Source organism: Physeter macrocephalus, chromosome 13, assembly GCF_002837175.3.
Source record: "Physeter macrocephalus isolate SW-GA chromosome 13, ASM283717v5, whole genome shotgun sequence".
In the NCBI taxonomy this organism is placed as follows: Eukaryota; Metazoa; Chordata; class Mammalia; order Artiodactyla; family Physeteridae; genus Physeter; species Physeter macrocephalus.
The window spans coordinates 53337585-53355355 of NC_041226.1; the positions used below are offsets into that span (position 1 = coordinate 53337585).

At 39.2% G+C, this 17771-nt stretch overlaps 1 protein-coding gene across 2 annotated transcripts in view; it reads right to left on the bottom strand.

Annotated features, from left to right (window-relative positions):
* Window positions 1-17536, bottom strand: part of OBI1 (ORC ubiquitin ligase 1) — a 46486-nt gene extending 28950 nt beyond the window's left edge. The window contains exons 1-4 of one of the 2 annotated variants that reach the window (XM_007100756.4): window positions 17407-17536; window positions 7298-7433; window positions 4791-4882; window positions 2424-2672 (exon numbers count right to left, since the gene is read on the bottom strand). In XM_007100756.4, the coding sequence (XP_007100818.1) occupies window positions 2424-2672; window positions 4791-4882; window positions 7298-7433; window positions 17407-17478 (549 nt within the window). In that variant the 5' untranslated portion in view covers window positions 17479-17536. The remainder of the gene's footprint in view (window positions 1-2423; window positions 2673-4790; window positions 4883-7297; window positions 7434-17406) is intronic. The other variant, XM_007100757.4, reaches the window with a different exon arrangement.
* Between the last annotated feature and the right edge of the window lie 235 nt (window positions 17537-17771).

Consider the following 17771-nt stretch of genomic DNA (forward strand, 5'->3'; position numbering starts at 1 on the left):
CAATGAGGTATCACCTCACACCAGTTAGAATGGGCATCATCAGAAATCTACAAACAACAAATGCTGGAGAGGGTGTGGAGAAAAGGGAACCCTCTTGCACTGTTGGTGGGAATGTAAATTGATACAGCCACTATGGAGAGCAGTATGGAGGTTCCTTAAAAAACTAGAATTACCATATGACCCAGCAATCCCACTACTGGGTATATAACCAGAAAACACCATAATTCAAAAGGACACATGCACCCCAATGTTCACTGCAGCACTATTTACAATAGCCAGGTCATGGAAGCAACCTAAATGCCCATTGACAGATGAATGGAGAAAGAAGATGTGGTACATATATACAATGGAATATTACTCAGCCATAAAAAGGAATGAAATTGGGTCATTTGTAGAGATGTGGAGGGGTCTAGAGACTGTCATACAGAGTGAAGTCAGAAAGAGAAAAACAAATATCGTATATTAACGCATATATGTGAAACGTAGAAAAATGGTACAGATGAACTGGTCTGCAGGGCAGAAATTGAGACACAGATGTAGAGAACAAACATATGGACACCAAGTGGGGAAAGTGGCGGGTGGTGGTGGTGGGTGTGTGAAGAACTGGGTGATTGGGATTGACATGTATACACTGATGTGTATAAAATGGATGACTAATAAGAACCTGCTGTAAAAAAAAATAAATAAGATAAAATTCAAAAATTAAAAAAAACAAGTCCATTTCACTCGTTCTAGGTAGTCCTTTATTCTGAATGTTTAGTACTCCTATATTTGATTTACAGTATGTTATTATTTTGTACTTTACATTCAAGTTTTGCCTCTGCAGTCCATGTTTTTAAATTTATTTATGTCCCAGCTTAATGCCTAATTCTACCTAATACCTTCACTGGGCATCCAAAATGGGCTTACTAAATATCCCAGATAATTGTGAGGTCTCAGGGTAGCTCTGGGTATTTAATTTAACAAGTGACCTTTAAAAGAACAAAGAAAAACTGTATCTTATGTAGTTCTCTTTTACATACATCTCCTATACCACTCTTTTTTTTTTCCCTATACCACTCTTATAAGCCCAGAGTAAAGTTTTCATATACATCTTCATGCTCTAAGAAACATTTATTGCCAAAAATTTAAATGCAATTCAATAACTATAAAAGAGACCCTATAGAACTTACTGATGGTTAAGGTAGAGGAAAAGTTAAAGGGGACATGGCTGATTGATAAATACTGTGACTTCCCAGCTGTATTTCCTTTTCATGTCCTCTTCTCTTCTTAGACAAAATGCTAATAATGTTGGCTACCGAAAACCAAAGAAATTACAACTTCCCCTAAACCTGTAACAAACTCGGTGCAATTATGTCTGTAGTTTCTTTTTTCTCTAAAAGCACTAAGTTCCCTTCTTTGTCTCATCTTGGCCTTTTCTGAGCCTAAATGGCATTTATTTTACACATGGGTATGCAATTTGACTTAGCATTCACACTAAGTTGCAGATACTTCTCTGCTACTTAACCTCACTGAAGATCAGTATGTGGTAGCACATCTTTAAAATATCATATGGAACATTAATGATTTCAGGAGGCAGGATTTAGTAATTCAGCACAGTAACAGTATTTTAAGAGAATGCACACAGGCTGAATGGGTGGTTGTGGACCTGGATACCACAAAACCATCTCTATTCAGCACAAGACTCCACTGTGGATAAACTTGAAGCCAAGCTAAAGGCTAGTCCCTTTGGCCAGCAAAGCTCTACAGCACTTGATTATTACCTCTAGTGCTGATAGCATGGATCTCATCTCCTTTCCTAGACTGGAAAATCCTAGAGTTTGCCCTTTTCACCTATGCTTTATTTATCTTGTTGTATGGATGGAAGAATAATTGAAAAAAATGAACCTGCCTCATAAGTCAAATATTCTTTTTCATGGAGTAGTCTAAAGCAGCTACTCACAGCTCTCTTGGAAGTAGTCATTAAATCTTTAACTATTTACAATATTAAAAAAATCAGAGAATGGTAGTGCTAGAAAAGATATGGTCTAAACCTTTCATTTTAGAGGTAGGGAAATGGACAGGTGTTTGTCTTTATGCATACAGGGCAGTCACTAACATAAGCTTAAAAAACAAAATTAAGCCAAACCACAATGAGAGGAATAGAAATACATCCTTTAAATTGATGTCATTCTTCCACAAGAAGATGCAAACTCATACAGAGGCACTACAGAGTCTCCAATTATAGTCACAAATGGAACCACCTGATATTTCTTGGCAGCTAATAACATTTAAGGAGAAAAAGTTTTCCTATTTCTTATAAATGCTCATCCAGGGATTTCTGTCCTTTCCCCCAAAATCATCTAATGATGACTCAAATATGGTGACTTATACTTTTGAAGGTACTTAAAATACTACAGAATTTTAAAAACAACACAACTTACCTCCTTCAACTTTTCCACATCATCTTTCACTTTTTCATAGATTTCATTAGCTGTTCTAAGTTTTTTCTTCCATTCTGCTACAGTTTCTGGGTCAATTTTACTTGGATTATCTGCAACTGGATGTTTGTCTTCATTTTGGTTGCCCTGCATCAAGGTTAAAGGATCCAGAATAGTCTTGATCTGTGACTCCAAGCTGAGATTTTTACTCTTAAGCTCTTCTACCTCTTTCTGTAGACAATCTATTTCATCCTGAAAAAGCATTGCATAACCATCAGGTAGACAGAGACACTAAACACATACATATGCTAGAGTGAGGCCAATGTGCTTTTAAATTTTATACTCAAAATTCTGTAGATACATAGATTCTTTATGCATCAGAATAGCTTTGCAGACAGAAAGTCACATATAGTTGAAATTCTCAAAATGTATATTGACTCTGATAAAAATAGGCATTTCCATTGCTTTTATTTTAATTCAATCATAGTTTGTGATTTAAAAAAATTAAAACGTGGAATCTTTGATTCTATTTTAGATATCCAGAAAACACGAAATGGCACATGAATTCAACAAGGAAGTAGATTCCTCAGAAGAAAATTCTGAGGAAATTTAATTGCTTTACTGAGGTGAATTTAAAAATACAGTTTTGATCAAGATTTATAGTTTTGTTTAATGTCTATATTTTTGCTTCTATATTTGAAGTAGGAGTAAAACCATATACCATGTCCTTTCACTTTCCACTTCAGAATAGTACCTGTAGTTAATTTTTAACTCTTCTACATTCTGGATCTTTAATTACTGCTAAGACTATTCCAAGTATTACTTTTCCCCATGTGGAACTGCTTGCTACCTTAAATCCAGTAACTAAACATTTGAGGCTAGAACTCTTTTCTGTGATACAATTTATTCATCTATAATGGATATTTCATCTTAAACTAAGATTGTCAGAAATTCTGTTGTTAGAAAATAAACTTCAATATGCCAGTGATCTTCTAAAGGATTAATTTGATTAGCATCTAAGTGTGATAAATATTAAGTAAATAAGAATACGTTTCAGAGCTAACACAGATAGTGCTATTTACTATTTTAAATTACAATACATTTCAAGTTAAATGGCATTATAAAATGAGAAAATCGCTTTACTTGTTTGAATTAATATATTAATGAATAAACAAATATAAACAGGAAAACATATATGAATGAACATTTATTCAGTCATTTATTTATGTCCCACTTTATTTCAAAAAATTTTTGAAGCAGCTGAAGTAGTTTCCATTTACATAGTATAACTTAAAGATATTTTGTGTCAAAGGAAGAGAGCAATAATATCCCTAACTTAGTCGATATAAAATGACAACTGGGCTTAATGTTTATTCAAAAGTATATGTATTCCATTAACATGAAGCTAATTTAGAAAAAATTCCATCACCATGTCAAATCACCTTCACAGGAAGAAAACCCATGATCTCACATATATGTGGAATCAGAAGAGTCAAATACATAGAAGCAGAGTTAAACAGTGGTTACCAAGCATGCAAGGTGGGGGAAATGGAGAGGTGGGAGAAATAGGGAGCTGGTTCAAGGGGTGCTAAGTTGCAGTTATACAGGATAGAGACAGTCTAGAGACCTACTGTATAACATGATGACTGTAGTCAATAATACTGTACTGTATACTGGAAATCTGTGAAGAGAGTAGATTTCAGGTACTCTCACCACACACACAAAGTAACTATGTGAAGAGACAGCTATGTTAATTAGCGATTGATGTAATCACTTCACCATGTATATATATATATATCAAAACATGTTATACACCTTAAATATACACAATTTTTATTAAAAAAAAACAACAACACTGTTTTACATGGGAAAAAAAAAGAATTAGGAAATAGCATATCTCACACCAAAATCTCTTTGCTGGTAGCTGACATAAGTATATTTTCTTTACCAGAACTGATCAGACTTATAATTAGCGGTGAATTTATAGGTAGAAACAAAAACAGAATGCTGGTTATAGTCCCCGTTTGCCAGACCATTCACAATGCCTCGTGGGGGCTGGAAGACTGACTTTTACAAGGGAGTTTCCTTTATCTCCCACCTCTTGAGGGAGTAACTTACAAAACAATGTTTCTGTTGAGGACAAATTTAAAATTAAAAGAAAGAAAAAAAGGAAATGTTTCCATCTGTTCCCTTCCTCTATTTGAAATAGGAAAGGGAAAAAGAAAAAGGATTTATCAAATAAGATATTTTTAAACTGGCATTTAAAATAAGATTTCATTAGATGCTTACTCTAAGAAGTCCAGGGACTGATAGCTCAGTTTTACCTTGAATTCAATGCTGTCATCATTTAACATTTTAATTATTATTTACCTCATATTCTTTGTGGAGTAATTCAAGTCTAGTTTTCCGAAGGTGCTTCCTGACTGTATGGCTTAGTATAGGTTCACTTTCACTTGTTCCTCCTATAGGGAAAAAAAGCGCTAACTTTTCATTCTGATTTGGGTAGAATGACAATTAAAATGAACTCTTTTCTTATTGTTCTATATAGTTCTCTAGCTTAATTTCTACCCTTTTCCTTATAACCATGTGGGCTGCCATCTAGGTCTCTTCTGTACTTTAATCCTGAGAAAAGATAAATAACACCATAAGAAATACCTTCAATAAAATATCATGTTGTGTTTACTTACCTATGTATCTTATTATATTAAACTCAATGAAGGCAAAGGCTATATTTTATTAATGATCACATTTGGACGACTGCAAATTTTGAGTACCAGACAACTGTTAATGATAAAATCAATGATTATATTTACAGCTAACCAATAAGTTGTACAAATAATATATTATCAACATTATCTGTACATGATAGAATTATCAAATACATATTATTATCTGTATATATCACATATATGATACATATATTATGATATGTATTATTATAACCAATGTATTCATTCAAACATATGTGGTTACACAACTGAAAAGATTAATGTGTCTTTTCACTGATTCTAACAACCCAGTTACGATGGATTATAAATCACAGCACTAATTGTATGCCCGTAATAACTCACACAAACACACTCAAAATGTTTTCTTCCTGAGAGCTCTTCACTTACGCTGTGGTTACCTTCTTTGTACTTCTTAGCATCATGATAGCAAAGGCATTTACAGATATTCTTTTTCAGGATGTTCTATCCAAATGGCAGGATGGATGAACCATTTTACTTGAGAGAATTTATGAAATATCACTTAGATATGAATGAATGAAGGAGGGAGAAGGGATGTGAAAAGAAGCTGGGGAAAAAACATTCGAATTATTTTAATCAACAAAACTCATATTCCGCAAGGAAAGACCTGACTCCTGGTAAAGGTCAGTGCAGGTAGAAAAGTAGAGGCTAAGGTTAACACTCCAGTTTCCAGCACAGCAGAGAAATATTCCTCTATCAGACTTCATCCACGTACTCAAGAAAGAAACCTTGGAGCCAGCTCTGATTCCCCTTTCAGTTCGCTTAGTTCCAAAGTTCCACTGGTTGTTCTTTTGTTCTAGCATATATACCTTCCTTTCCATTATAAAAATTTTAGTTAAGTCAATTTTGCCTAACTTGGGACTATTATAATGACTTCTTAAGTTTTCTGAAAGGCTTCTTTCTATGATTCATGCTACCATGAATTCACTTTCAATTTTTCCTAAAGCAAAACCAAATAAAAATCATTTAATTTTAACAATCTAAGAGAAATAACACTAAAAAAGCTCTTTAAATGCTTTATTTTTCAAGAATCTTCTAGTTCAAGTTTTATCCCCCCTCTTACCTACACTACTGTAGCACTGAATGTTCTTTTTTATTCCCTTAATCCAGACTCACACTCTCCTTCACCTGGGCAAGCGCATCCAACCTGACCCACTCACGTCCCGTTTCTCCCCTGGAGCCCAGCCTGCACACATCCCTTGAGTGATACTCCTTACACACATGTTGGGTTGTGCCATCCCCTTGCTCAGACCATCATGCCCACCTCGCCCTTCTCACCCACACAGCAGTTCCCCAATTTAGTCTGTCACTCAAGATGCTCTGCACGAATACACTACCGAACGTAAAACAGACAGCTAGCAGGAAGCAGCCACGTAGCACTGGGAGATCAGCTCAGTGCTTTCCCTCCCTCCCACCTAGAGGGGTGGGATACGGAGGGTGGGAGGGAGATGCAAGAGGGAAGAGAGATGGTGACATGTGTGTGTGTATAGCTGATTCACTTTGTTATAAAGCAGAAACTGACACGCCATTGTAAAGCAATTATACGCCAATAAAGATGTTAAAAAAATAAAAAAATAAAAATAAAGTCTCAATTTACATTTTCAGTCTTATTTCAACAGTCAGACCCAAACTAGACTGCTGATCATTTCCAAAAACATGCCTTACTTTCCTACTTCTGAACTGTAGTGCATGCTATTCCCTCTGCATGAAATGCCCTCCCTAATCTTTACCAATTGAAAACTTATCCATCCTTAAAACTCCATCTTAAAGGCCACCTGCGTCATGGATCCCTTCTCAATGTTCCTAGCTGAACTTCCCTGTTTAAACTCTGTGGACCTTTCTGTTTGTTTGGTTTTGGCTGTCAGCATCTGCTGCTTTAAACCATTAATATTTTGGTCCACATGCACAGCCTCTACCAGAATGAAAGTTCCAGGAGGCTCTGAGACTTCTCATAGTGCTTTGCGCTCCTGAGCTGCTCCACTTACAGATTATGCCAAATGACCAATCCATCCAGTAGGATATTGGCAAAATAACATCACTGAAAATTGTCTATTTCAGTCTTCCTCCAAATAGACACTATTTAAGATTGTTTCAAATCTACTTCTATGTGTTTATAAAATAGACCCTTACCAATAATCTCTTTGCAAGGATTTTCAGGAGTGATGGGGACTCTGCAGGCTGGACATTGGCTATTATTCTTCAACCACAAATCGATACAAATTGAACAAAATACATGGTTGTTGATGCATATGACAGGCTGGCGTACCTTTGAAAAAAGAAACATTACTTTTAGTATAGGGCAACAGTCGTAAGGAGAATCTCAATAGTTTTAGCTTAGAGCAAATCTCTTCTCTAGAGTACAGCAGTAGGTGCTTTAAGAGGAAGTATAATATCTAGGATTCATAAAAACACTGCTTGTGCTACCACATTGTTTCTTACACATGTATAATACAGATACTAGCTTAGATATCTGGTCATAGAGACTGAAAATTTGAACACATCATGAAATGGTTTTATTTTGTTCCAAACCACACTTATTGCCAAAAAGAAAATGCATTTTGTTCCACTAAGGCTGGGTCAATTTTCATTCAGCTATTCTATTTTCGGATCACGAAATGTCAGAATTAGAAGGTTCTTTAAAGATTATTTAGTCCAATCACCCATGTGACATTCAATACTTGAAATCCTTCCCTCAAGTCATTCCACTATATTACAGAGCAATAGCAATCAACAATTTAACACTGATTCTTACTAGAAAGTCCCCGAAACCAGAGGCATGAAAGCTACAACAATCCGAAAAGACATGACATACGCTCATGTGGTTTACAATCTAAATAGCAAACAATGCTGACAGAAATACTGAAATACACCAAATACACAAATCTTTGACTCAGTGTAATCAAATACAAATAACAATACTTTACATTTATATTGTCTTATATTTTACAATGGGCTTTCCATGCATTCTCTCTCTCTCTCTCAATAACCCTGTGAGATAAACAGTAAATATACTTTACTAATAAGGAAACCAAGGTGTGAAGATATTAGGTGGCCTGCTCAGGGTTAACGATGTAGGTGTTCTGACTGTGTGTAGCTGTTTTATCAGAGGGAAAATAGAAGAGAAGCTGCTTTAGTTTTCTACTTATTTGTTTACATATTTATTGTAAATTTATATTTATCTCCCCTTTTAGACTGGAAACTCCATAAGAGCAAGAACTTCTTTCGTCTCATTCATTTCTGAATCCCTGGTACCTAGAAGATAGCCTAGTACACAGCAGGTACTCGGTAAAGGCTTGTTGAATGAAGCAATTGCTATTAGGAAAGTACTTAAAATTCAATTTATTGGGGAACTTGCCAGAGGGACTAGGCAATTCTTTCACATTTTGCTGTAAAGAAGAGAGCATAAAAATATGGCCATCACGGGGCTTCCCTGGTGGCACAGTGGTTGGGAGCCCGCCTGCTGATGCAGGGGACACGGGTTCATGCCCCGGGTGAAAGTTACATTCTAAGCTATTTATGAAATTAAAAAACTCTTCCTATGCTCTCCTTCAAACAAACATATGGGGCTTCCCTGGTGGCACAGTGGTTGGGAGCCCGCCTGCTGATGCAGGGGACACGGGTTCATGCCCCGGTCCAGTTGGATCCCACATGCCGCGGAGGGGCCCGTGAGCCATGGCCGCTGGGCCTGCGCGTCCGGAGCCTGTGCTCCGCAACGGGAGAGGCCACAGCAGTGAGAGGCCCGCGTTTCGCAAAACAAACAAACAAACAAAAAAAAACATGGCTATCGTAAGAAATGATAACAGGAATGACACAGTAAAAAGGGGATATTAATTAATGATGGAGGAAGAGCGGGAGGGATTAGAGCCATAGATAGCAAAGTCCCTAAGAAGTCAAGAGGGGAATGATATTCAAAGCACAAGGGGGCATATTTTGGCTTATATGGAGAGAGGATCTGTCTTCCATTTTAACAAAGGCGAAAACCGAGGGTACAAGAACAAATACAAAGTGGATGGAAGATCTGTTGATGGAAAGATGAGGGAACTCATGTTCCAACTGCTTATTCTCTGTGATTAAACATGAGGTGAGATTACCAGCTGCAAGTGAGAAGAAGGGGGGAATATCGACTTGAGAAAATAGGAGAATAAAGCAGTTGTTTTGAAAGGTAAGAAAGTAAATTTACTAGGGTTATGTACAGAGCTGGATTGCCAAACATGTTGAGTACGTGAATGGCAACACACTGATAGAGTCATAGAGACAACCAATGGATCTTGAAAAGGCTGAAGTAACAGTGGAAGAGTAGGTATGATGAGAAGAGGAGCAGATGCTCATAGTCAAAGTACAGGAGGTGGCACAGCTGCTTTCCCTAATGTTTTGTCCTGGGACACCTACCTGACAAAGGTCTATTTTCTCTCTCAATCTCACATATCACATAGTGTTAACTTATTTTCTATGGTAACAGTTCCTGAGAATCCTCTGTAACTGGACCTTAGTAAGTGGCAGAGCTTAGGCTTCTAGAGACAAACCTGGGGCCGACTTCAGCTCTGCTACTTATTGAACTGTTTGACCTTGGGTTAACCCTTTAGTTACAGTGGCATCGGTTCCCTCCTCTGAAAACTATGGTTTAACCTAGTAAACTTTTCATTCAGATGTTGCTTAAGATTTAATAATATAAAGATGTAAGCACAGAGACTTCCACATAGCAATCCCTGGGGAGGGTAGGGGAAAGGAGAAAAGGACTATATCCACGGGCCCAGGAGCCAACTCCATGTAGGCATCTTAAAGCTGCCCCAACCATAATATGTCCAAAGCCAAACCTGGCCTCCACACATTCACTCCCCCTCCTGCACTTCTTGTCTAAGTTACCGGCACCATCACCTCACCACTCAGGCTAGAATACTCAGAGCTGTCTCTGACTCACCCTTTTTACTTATTCTCACCATCCAATCAATCATCAAATGCTGGTATCATATATCAGTCTACGAAGCCAGAGATTTTAAGATATAGCCATATTTTATGGACCACTAAGAAAAAAGAAAGGATGAAAAATGCTGCCAATTACAACTGCAAGATGCTACTGCTTGTAAAACAGAACCAGATTTCAGAGATGTTATAACGTGGAAAAAAAAAGTATATCCCCAAATAGTCAAAATGTGGCAAACCCACCTCTAAATGTTCTTTTCCTTATCATCTATCGCTTCTTTTCCCTCTTCACCTCAATGAGTTCAGGTTCTCATTCTCTCAACCCAATCTATTGCAATGACCTCCTCCCAAGCTTCCCTGCTTCCACATGTTCACTACTGTCCACCTTTCATACTGATGCCAGAGCTAGCCATCGAAAATATGGAGCAGCAGCTTTCACTGCTCTCCTGCAAAACAACGTTTTTTTTCCCTGCTCATAGTTTTAAGTACAGCATCCAAAGAACAATGTAATCTGGTTCTTAAAGAGCCATATCTTGATCTGCTATTTCAATACTTGACAAAACCTACACTTCGGGCTTCCCCTGTGGCGCAGTGGTTGAGCATCCGCCTGCCGATGCAGGGGACACGGGTTCATGCCCCAGTCCGGGAAGATCCCACATGCCGCGGAGCGGCTGGGCCCGTGAGCCATGGCCCGTGAGCCTGCGCGTCTGGAGCCTGTGCTCCGCAACGGGAGAGGCCACGACAGTGAGAGGCCCGCGTACCACAAAAAAAAAAAAAAAAAAAGAAAAAAAGAAAAAATCTGACAAAACCTATACTTCAACCACACAGATATACCCAATGTTCATCAAAAAAAATAAGAATAGAGTCTCCTTGTTTACTGGGCTCTCATTTTTTAGCTTAATATGTTCTACTGGCCTCCCGACTTCCCCAATCAAAATAAAATCCTTCCCATCTTTCAGGATGGAAATCAAAGTTACCTCTTCTGTAAGCCTTCACTAATCCTTTTTAGAATTAACTGGATCTTTGTCTGATTCTTATAAGGGCACTTCTTATGCACTGATTTAATGTTCACTGGACTTGGAAAATTGTTTACAGCCTGCTTCCCTATTAGATTTCAGGCTCCCTGGGGGCAGGGGCACTGTCCTGTTCATCTTTATGTCCACCTACAACAACTTATACAATGTATACTCTAAGATTAATAGAAGTGAATTTTGATGTATTAAAACGAAAGGCTGAGATAATGCTGCTAAAAGCATCTCAAGAAGCAAAAGGTCAATGGCCACTGCCAAATTTTGAAAAAGTGAAAGTTTAACCTTTCCATTTAATCTGCCAAAATGATACAGAAGAACAACCACAGGCAGACTACTTGGCTCTGTCTGCTAACAGCCATTGGCAATGTCGCCCAAAGGAGAATCATTTTCACTGTTCAATACCTGGTATTATCACTGTCATTGTGTTGGATTTTGAAACAGTTGATTAATTCATTTCTTTGGACCACGTACTTATCAGATGATGATTTCTAGACAATGGTTTAAATTTACTTAGGAGAACAGAAACCTATAAAGGAGAAAGAACTACTAAAACAAATTACTTGTTATTTATTTGACCATTACCTACAGAAGCAAAATACAAAGAATCTAGCCCTCCTTCAATTCCTGTCCACCCATCTCCTCTGCCCAGATCCTGCTATACATAACACCAAAACACATACACAAATAATTTTCTTTAATAAGATCTTCTCAAGATACAGAAATAGTCATAATTTGCCTGTTATTAGACTTTATATCCAATTTACTCTCAAATGAGATCTGTGGCAATAACACAGTAGGCACTCTTACAAAATAAAAATGCAAGAAGACAATGGCAAAGCTAAGTGGCATGTACAATTCCAAACTCATCTGGAGTAAGCATGTTGAAGTGATATCCTAGGGTAATGCCCCACGAGGCTGGTGAGGAGGAGGAAGAGGAGGAGAAGAAGACAAAGCAAGGTATGAAAAGTAGGCTCTTCTCACTGGAATGGGCCTGAGGAAGCAGTCCTAGGTACAAAAACCATTAACCCTATAATATATAATTCTACTATGTAGTTTCTTTTATCTGAAGATGTTTCAGTTTTAAGAGACTTTACCACCAAAACCCCTTTCATAAAAAGCAAACGTACCTGGGAGGAGTCATGCCTAAAGGTGTTGTCCATTAATATCCATTCTAGACTTACCTAATAGGAGTTATACATTGGTTTAGGGCAGGGTCTGTCAACTTTGACACTACTGACATTTTGGAACAAAAAGATTTTGTTGTGGGAGGCTGTCCTGTATATTGTAGGATGTTTAGCTAGCAGCATCCCTGGCCTCTATCCACTAGATGCGAGTAGCACACCCTCCCCCCAAGACAATCAGAAATAGACATTGCTAAATGTCTCTGTGGAACGAAATGTACTACCATCCCATTGAGAACCACTTGGCTGGGATACTCACATGAATTTCCCTAACAACCTAATGGGGTTGGTAGTATCAAATTCATTTTCAGCTGTAGAAACTGAGACTCAAGGAAATAATGATACAGGTTCTAAGTGGCAGAGTTAGCATTCAACCACCATTACACGTGCAAACTGAATGATCTTTCAACGAAGAAATAGTTCTTTCTTCCTTAGAGCAGGTTTAGTAAATAATAATCTGGGAGTAAGAAATAGAGGACACATGCCTGAAAGGATCAAGACACCAGGATCAGTAGGGACTGCAGAAGAGGTACTGTACTGATGGAGGTGGCTGGAGGGAAAAGGCAGTAGATAAACTTACCAACTGACCTGGCAATTTCACTTAAAATCAACTTCTCTGTGCTTGTCACCTTTACTACAGACTAGAGCTAATCCTTCTTCTCTGAAGAATATCCTTCTGGCACCTATGTCAAAATTGTATGGGTTTCACTAGTGGAGACCTAGAAAGACTGAAAAACAAAGCTGAGGTAGAAATGACTGCAGTAGGGGCCCGCCTACTCAACCTTAGAAATTTGGAAACTTTTAAAAATAAAATTCCTGGATTGCTCTTGCTATGTTTCAAGAAATCTTTGGCTCTGGGACAGAGTTTAGGACCTAGAACTTTAAAACTGTGTGATCCCGAGAACTGTTATTATACTTAATGCCTATTGGTCTGGGTCCCCACTTCTGTCTACATAAAAAGAGAGATAATACATTTCCCCTCTCCTACCTTTATCCCTACCTAGAACGCCTTAAGGATAAACTGGAATCTTATTTGTGAAGTAAATATGTCAGCTATTATATGCCAACCTTGAAAATTATTGGGATATATCAACACTTTTTTGAGTTAATTTTTATTATACTCCATGTTAAGACACAACATTGTTATACTTTTCTAAAAGTGTCTGCATTCTTCAAGCTTATTTTAATCTAGAAAAGAGAAAATGCAAAACTTATATACTCCATATGACTTTTTTTCAAAGCAAATTGCCTATGACAATTATGTACAAAGCTGGCTCTTAAATCTACTCTTGGGAACTGAGAGATGATCAGGACTCAAACATGGGCTCAATGTACTGAGGTGGATGGCTTGCTGGCCAATCAACAGCCCCTAATGAACACTGATTAATGAATTTAGTCAACCTAGAGTTAGGATGCTAAGTTGCTAAGGCTTTGTCTCTAGCCCTATCTTTGCAACATGGGTGGAAAGCAAAGCAAGAAGTCCTCCCTGAAAGAAGGGTTCTTTTCCACAGTGTTCCTAGTGGGAAAGAGTCCATGCTATTACTGGACATTTCAAGAGACGGACACTCCACATCCTAAGAAAGCTGATTTCATTTCTGATTATTTCAGCCAGAAAGCTTGCAGTATATTAAGTACAAATCTTAATATTGTGGAGCTACACAAAGCTTGATTCCCTTCCAAATGAAAATCCTTTATTTAATGATTCGCTATCATGTTCATTCACTCCAACACTATTCCATTCCATCTATATTCCAACCTCAATTTCAATTCCTTTCCAAATGATTTCAAATACTCTAGTTTAGTTATATTTATCTTAAAGCATGGTGCCCCAAACTGGATTCATACTCAAGTGAGGAATAATTGGATATGATATATTAATGTTAAACAGCATTAGAAGCCTAGTTGCTTGGCACTTCTCTTGAGAACCTCCTTTGTCCTTTGATAAAACTAACTGTGGGCCACATTTGGCTGTCACTCATGGCAAAACGCTGACTCGGTCAATAAAAGTATTACCTGCAACAGTTTCGTTTCATAGCTTGAATCCTAATTGAAGAGATAAAAGCCTGGAATTATCTAGAGATAAACTGGTCTGTAGCATTCTGGCAGCAGTACCAAATGTCACTGAACAGATATCCTGGGCTAGATCATTTCTGTACTTTGGCCTGCTGGCCTATTAGCCCAAGGCATGGAAAAAAATTAAAGAGGAATAGGCAAGAAAATGTTATATATAAATTGTCCCACAGGATGTACCCAACTTCTTCAGGCCACGTAGAGCTCTTCCTTACAATATTGGCAAGGTTGCTAAACATTATTGGACAGAGAGAATCCACCTTTAAGACTGAGGTAGAGTCAGAGGTAGGAAATGCAGACATTTCAATTTTAAGCACATTTGTATTCAAAAGACAGAGCATTAACCACTTACATACTTGGACTATCTCCACTACTGCTCCCCCCACATTCTTCCCCACCTCCACCTCCATTCCAATCAGCATCTACCTTATCTCTTCAGATTTAAGGTCTCTCCCACCCCTATCTTCTTTAAGTAATATGCAAGGTTTTTTTTTTTTTTTTACAGTAAACCTCTAGGAATAATGGTCCCTAATTCTGTGGAAAAATCAAAAATGAAGACTGCTAATTCTATATGGTACAAATGGTGAGGGCAGCAAAAGGATGATTATACAAAAGAGGGCTAGTCAGGAAGGGCCTTAAGGCAGATCTCAGAGGTGGCCGGAGATGCTGTGTGTCGGGGAGATGGAAGTAACATTAGGAACGCGCTGCTACTCCAGGCCATGCCATCTCCAGTACCCCACAAATACAGCTGTGTGCGGGAGGCTGAGTAGCACAGCAGATCAGATTTGCTTTAACTATACAAAAGGCAACAGGGATAGGGAACCAGCTAAAACCTCTGGATGTACTGTGGCAATTTCCTGGACAAACAGGTCCCACTCTGTTGGGAATGTAAATCTTCATCGAATGAGTGTACTGGTCTCATGAAGCAACTGGGAAGAACATTTACTGGGAAAGGCTGGCTTCCTCATTTTGAGGGTCTGCCTCAGTGCCCATAGTAAAGGTTAACATTTATTAAGTGCCAAACTTCATGCTAAGCACTGCATATGAATTACTTCATTTAATCCTCCCCAAAAGACAAGGATGAATGTTAATACTATTATCATTCCCACTGTACAGATAAGGAAACTGCTCTGAGAAAGGTTAAGTAATGTGTATAAGGTCATATAACTAGTAAGTGGAAGACCTGGATTAGAACTTAGTCTGAACACAGTACTCAGGGCCCTCAACCACTACGCCTCTCTGCCTCCAGAGTAGACATAAACAAATGCCTATTTACAAATCATTAACCTTTAATTAATTAATCACATTTAATTCTAGAATACAGTTAACCAGTACATGGCAGAAAAAAGACACCAAAAGTGTCTGCTGTTATGCATGAGTTCAAGTGAGTTTTTAGGAAGTAACTTACTGAAGACACAAATGGTAACAGAGGTTCAAACGCCTGGAGACACTAAGCCTTAGTTTTCTTATTTGAAAAATGGGGAAACCAGCCCTATCTATCTCACAGCACTGGTGAGAGGGGTAAATGAAATAATTAAATGTATACAAAAGCATTCTGTAATCTGCAAAGCACTATATTCTATTAGCTACCAGTTTTGTTAAACACAGGAAGCATAGGTAGGCAAAATCAACCAGGCCAAACACATTTTCAACACAACTGCAAGAGACAGTCTATGAACTAATGGAAACCAGATACAATGTGTACAACTACAACCAAGTGAAAATTATTGCCGAAGGATATTTTATCAGCCCTTTACCAGGCTACTGTTGGGAGTAAATTCACTCAGAACTTAACTTGTGGGAACTTCAAGTCGGGAGCCAAATGTAGACTGTAGCAAATTGAAACATCTTCCCCTCCTCTCAGCTATGTATGCAGACAGTGGTAGCAAGTGCCAGCTCAAATAACCACCCTCCACAGGCCATCCTTGATCTCACCAGTCAGAATGGATCAAGCCATCTCTATATCCTCTCACAGCACATCTGCTATTTCCTTGGCATTTCATCCTGATGGATATCAAGAGTTATCAGTTTCTTCCAAGCCTGACTTCCTACTACTTTTTGAACTCAAGAAATTCACATAGACTTAAAGCAGATGATCATATGATCATATTGGCTGGCACTCAAATGTTTGCTCTATTAAGTTTGCATTTCTCAATCCTAAGCCTGTGGCTACAGTTTCAGTGGGACACACACACACACACACACACGCACAAACACACCACAAACGTAAAAACAATTCAGCGTGAGAAAAAAAATCTCCCTTCTGGACCTACGTAGTAAAACAAAATGTTCTTTTAAACCGAACGGGAGGCACAAACGGAAATAAAAGAGGAGACAAATGCATCAGAACCTTCAAAACTCCGTTTCTAATTCTGAACTACTTTCTCCACCTGGTTTCACAAACACCTTAGGCACCTCTTGCATCACAAAAAGACGGTATTCCACCTCGTGACTGATCCGCTCTTGGAATTAAAGACCTTATCTCTCATTCTAAACGTCATTCAGGAGCACGTGCTATTTACTTTTCAAATTCTGAACCCAGAGCAAAGGCCACTCCCAACGCCGGGTTAAGTAAAGGAAATGATCTTGGAAATGGAAAAGACTCTCCAACCAGCACTGGAGGCCCAAGAACAAAACACTCTAGTTTGTGCAGAGGACGAAGGAACCGTAGCGAGGCTCCCAGGAAACGTGCTTTCAGGCTTTCATGGGGATGCACAGGGGCGTAAATTGCTGGGATTCGTTTCTGACCAGGCCTCCTTCGACGCCGGAGTCGCCCGGGTGAGGCCGCCCTCCCTCCACACCCCAGACCGCTGTCATCTTCCTCCGAAAGGCACAGAGATGACCACACGAATCGCGGCGCGCTCCCTCCGTCGCCCGGGACGTGGCCTCCCCAGCCTGAGGAGAACGCGGGTCGGCGTCCTCAACCAGCCCGGCGGCTCGCGCCGCGTCCCCGCCACACACACAGACCGGCCTCGGCTCTGGCGGGCCACTGCACACCCGACCCCGATTCGTAGCCGTGCCCGGAATCACCCATTACCTTCCCCAAGCAGATGTGGCACGTGATGGGCAGAGTGAGCGACAATGTAACGTTCTGCACGGTCTGAGCCATGGCAGCGTTCAGAATCCCGCCAACACGGAAGTCCCGCCGACCGCGGCTCCTCGCCGCGACTGAGGCCGCGCGAGGCCGGCTACGGTGGCCCAGTAGGGCCACGCCGCGCCGGTCGAGGCAAGGAAAATGCGCTTTCCCAACGCGCGGCCGCTAGAGCTGTTCCCTTCCTTCTTTCCTTGCTTTTCAATTTGAAACAAACTCTCCCCGGTTCGGGAGCTACAGGATTCCTGAGAATGGGAAGGAAGGAGGTTTACTACGGGCATCGAGGATCTTGAAAGTTTAAATGAAAGAGT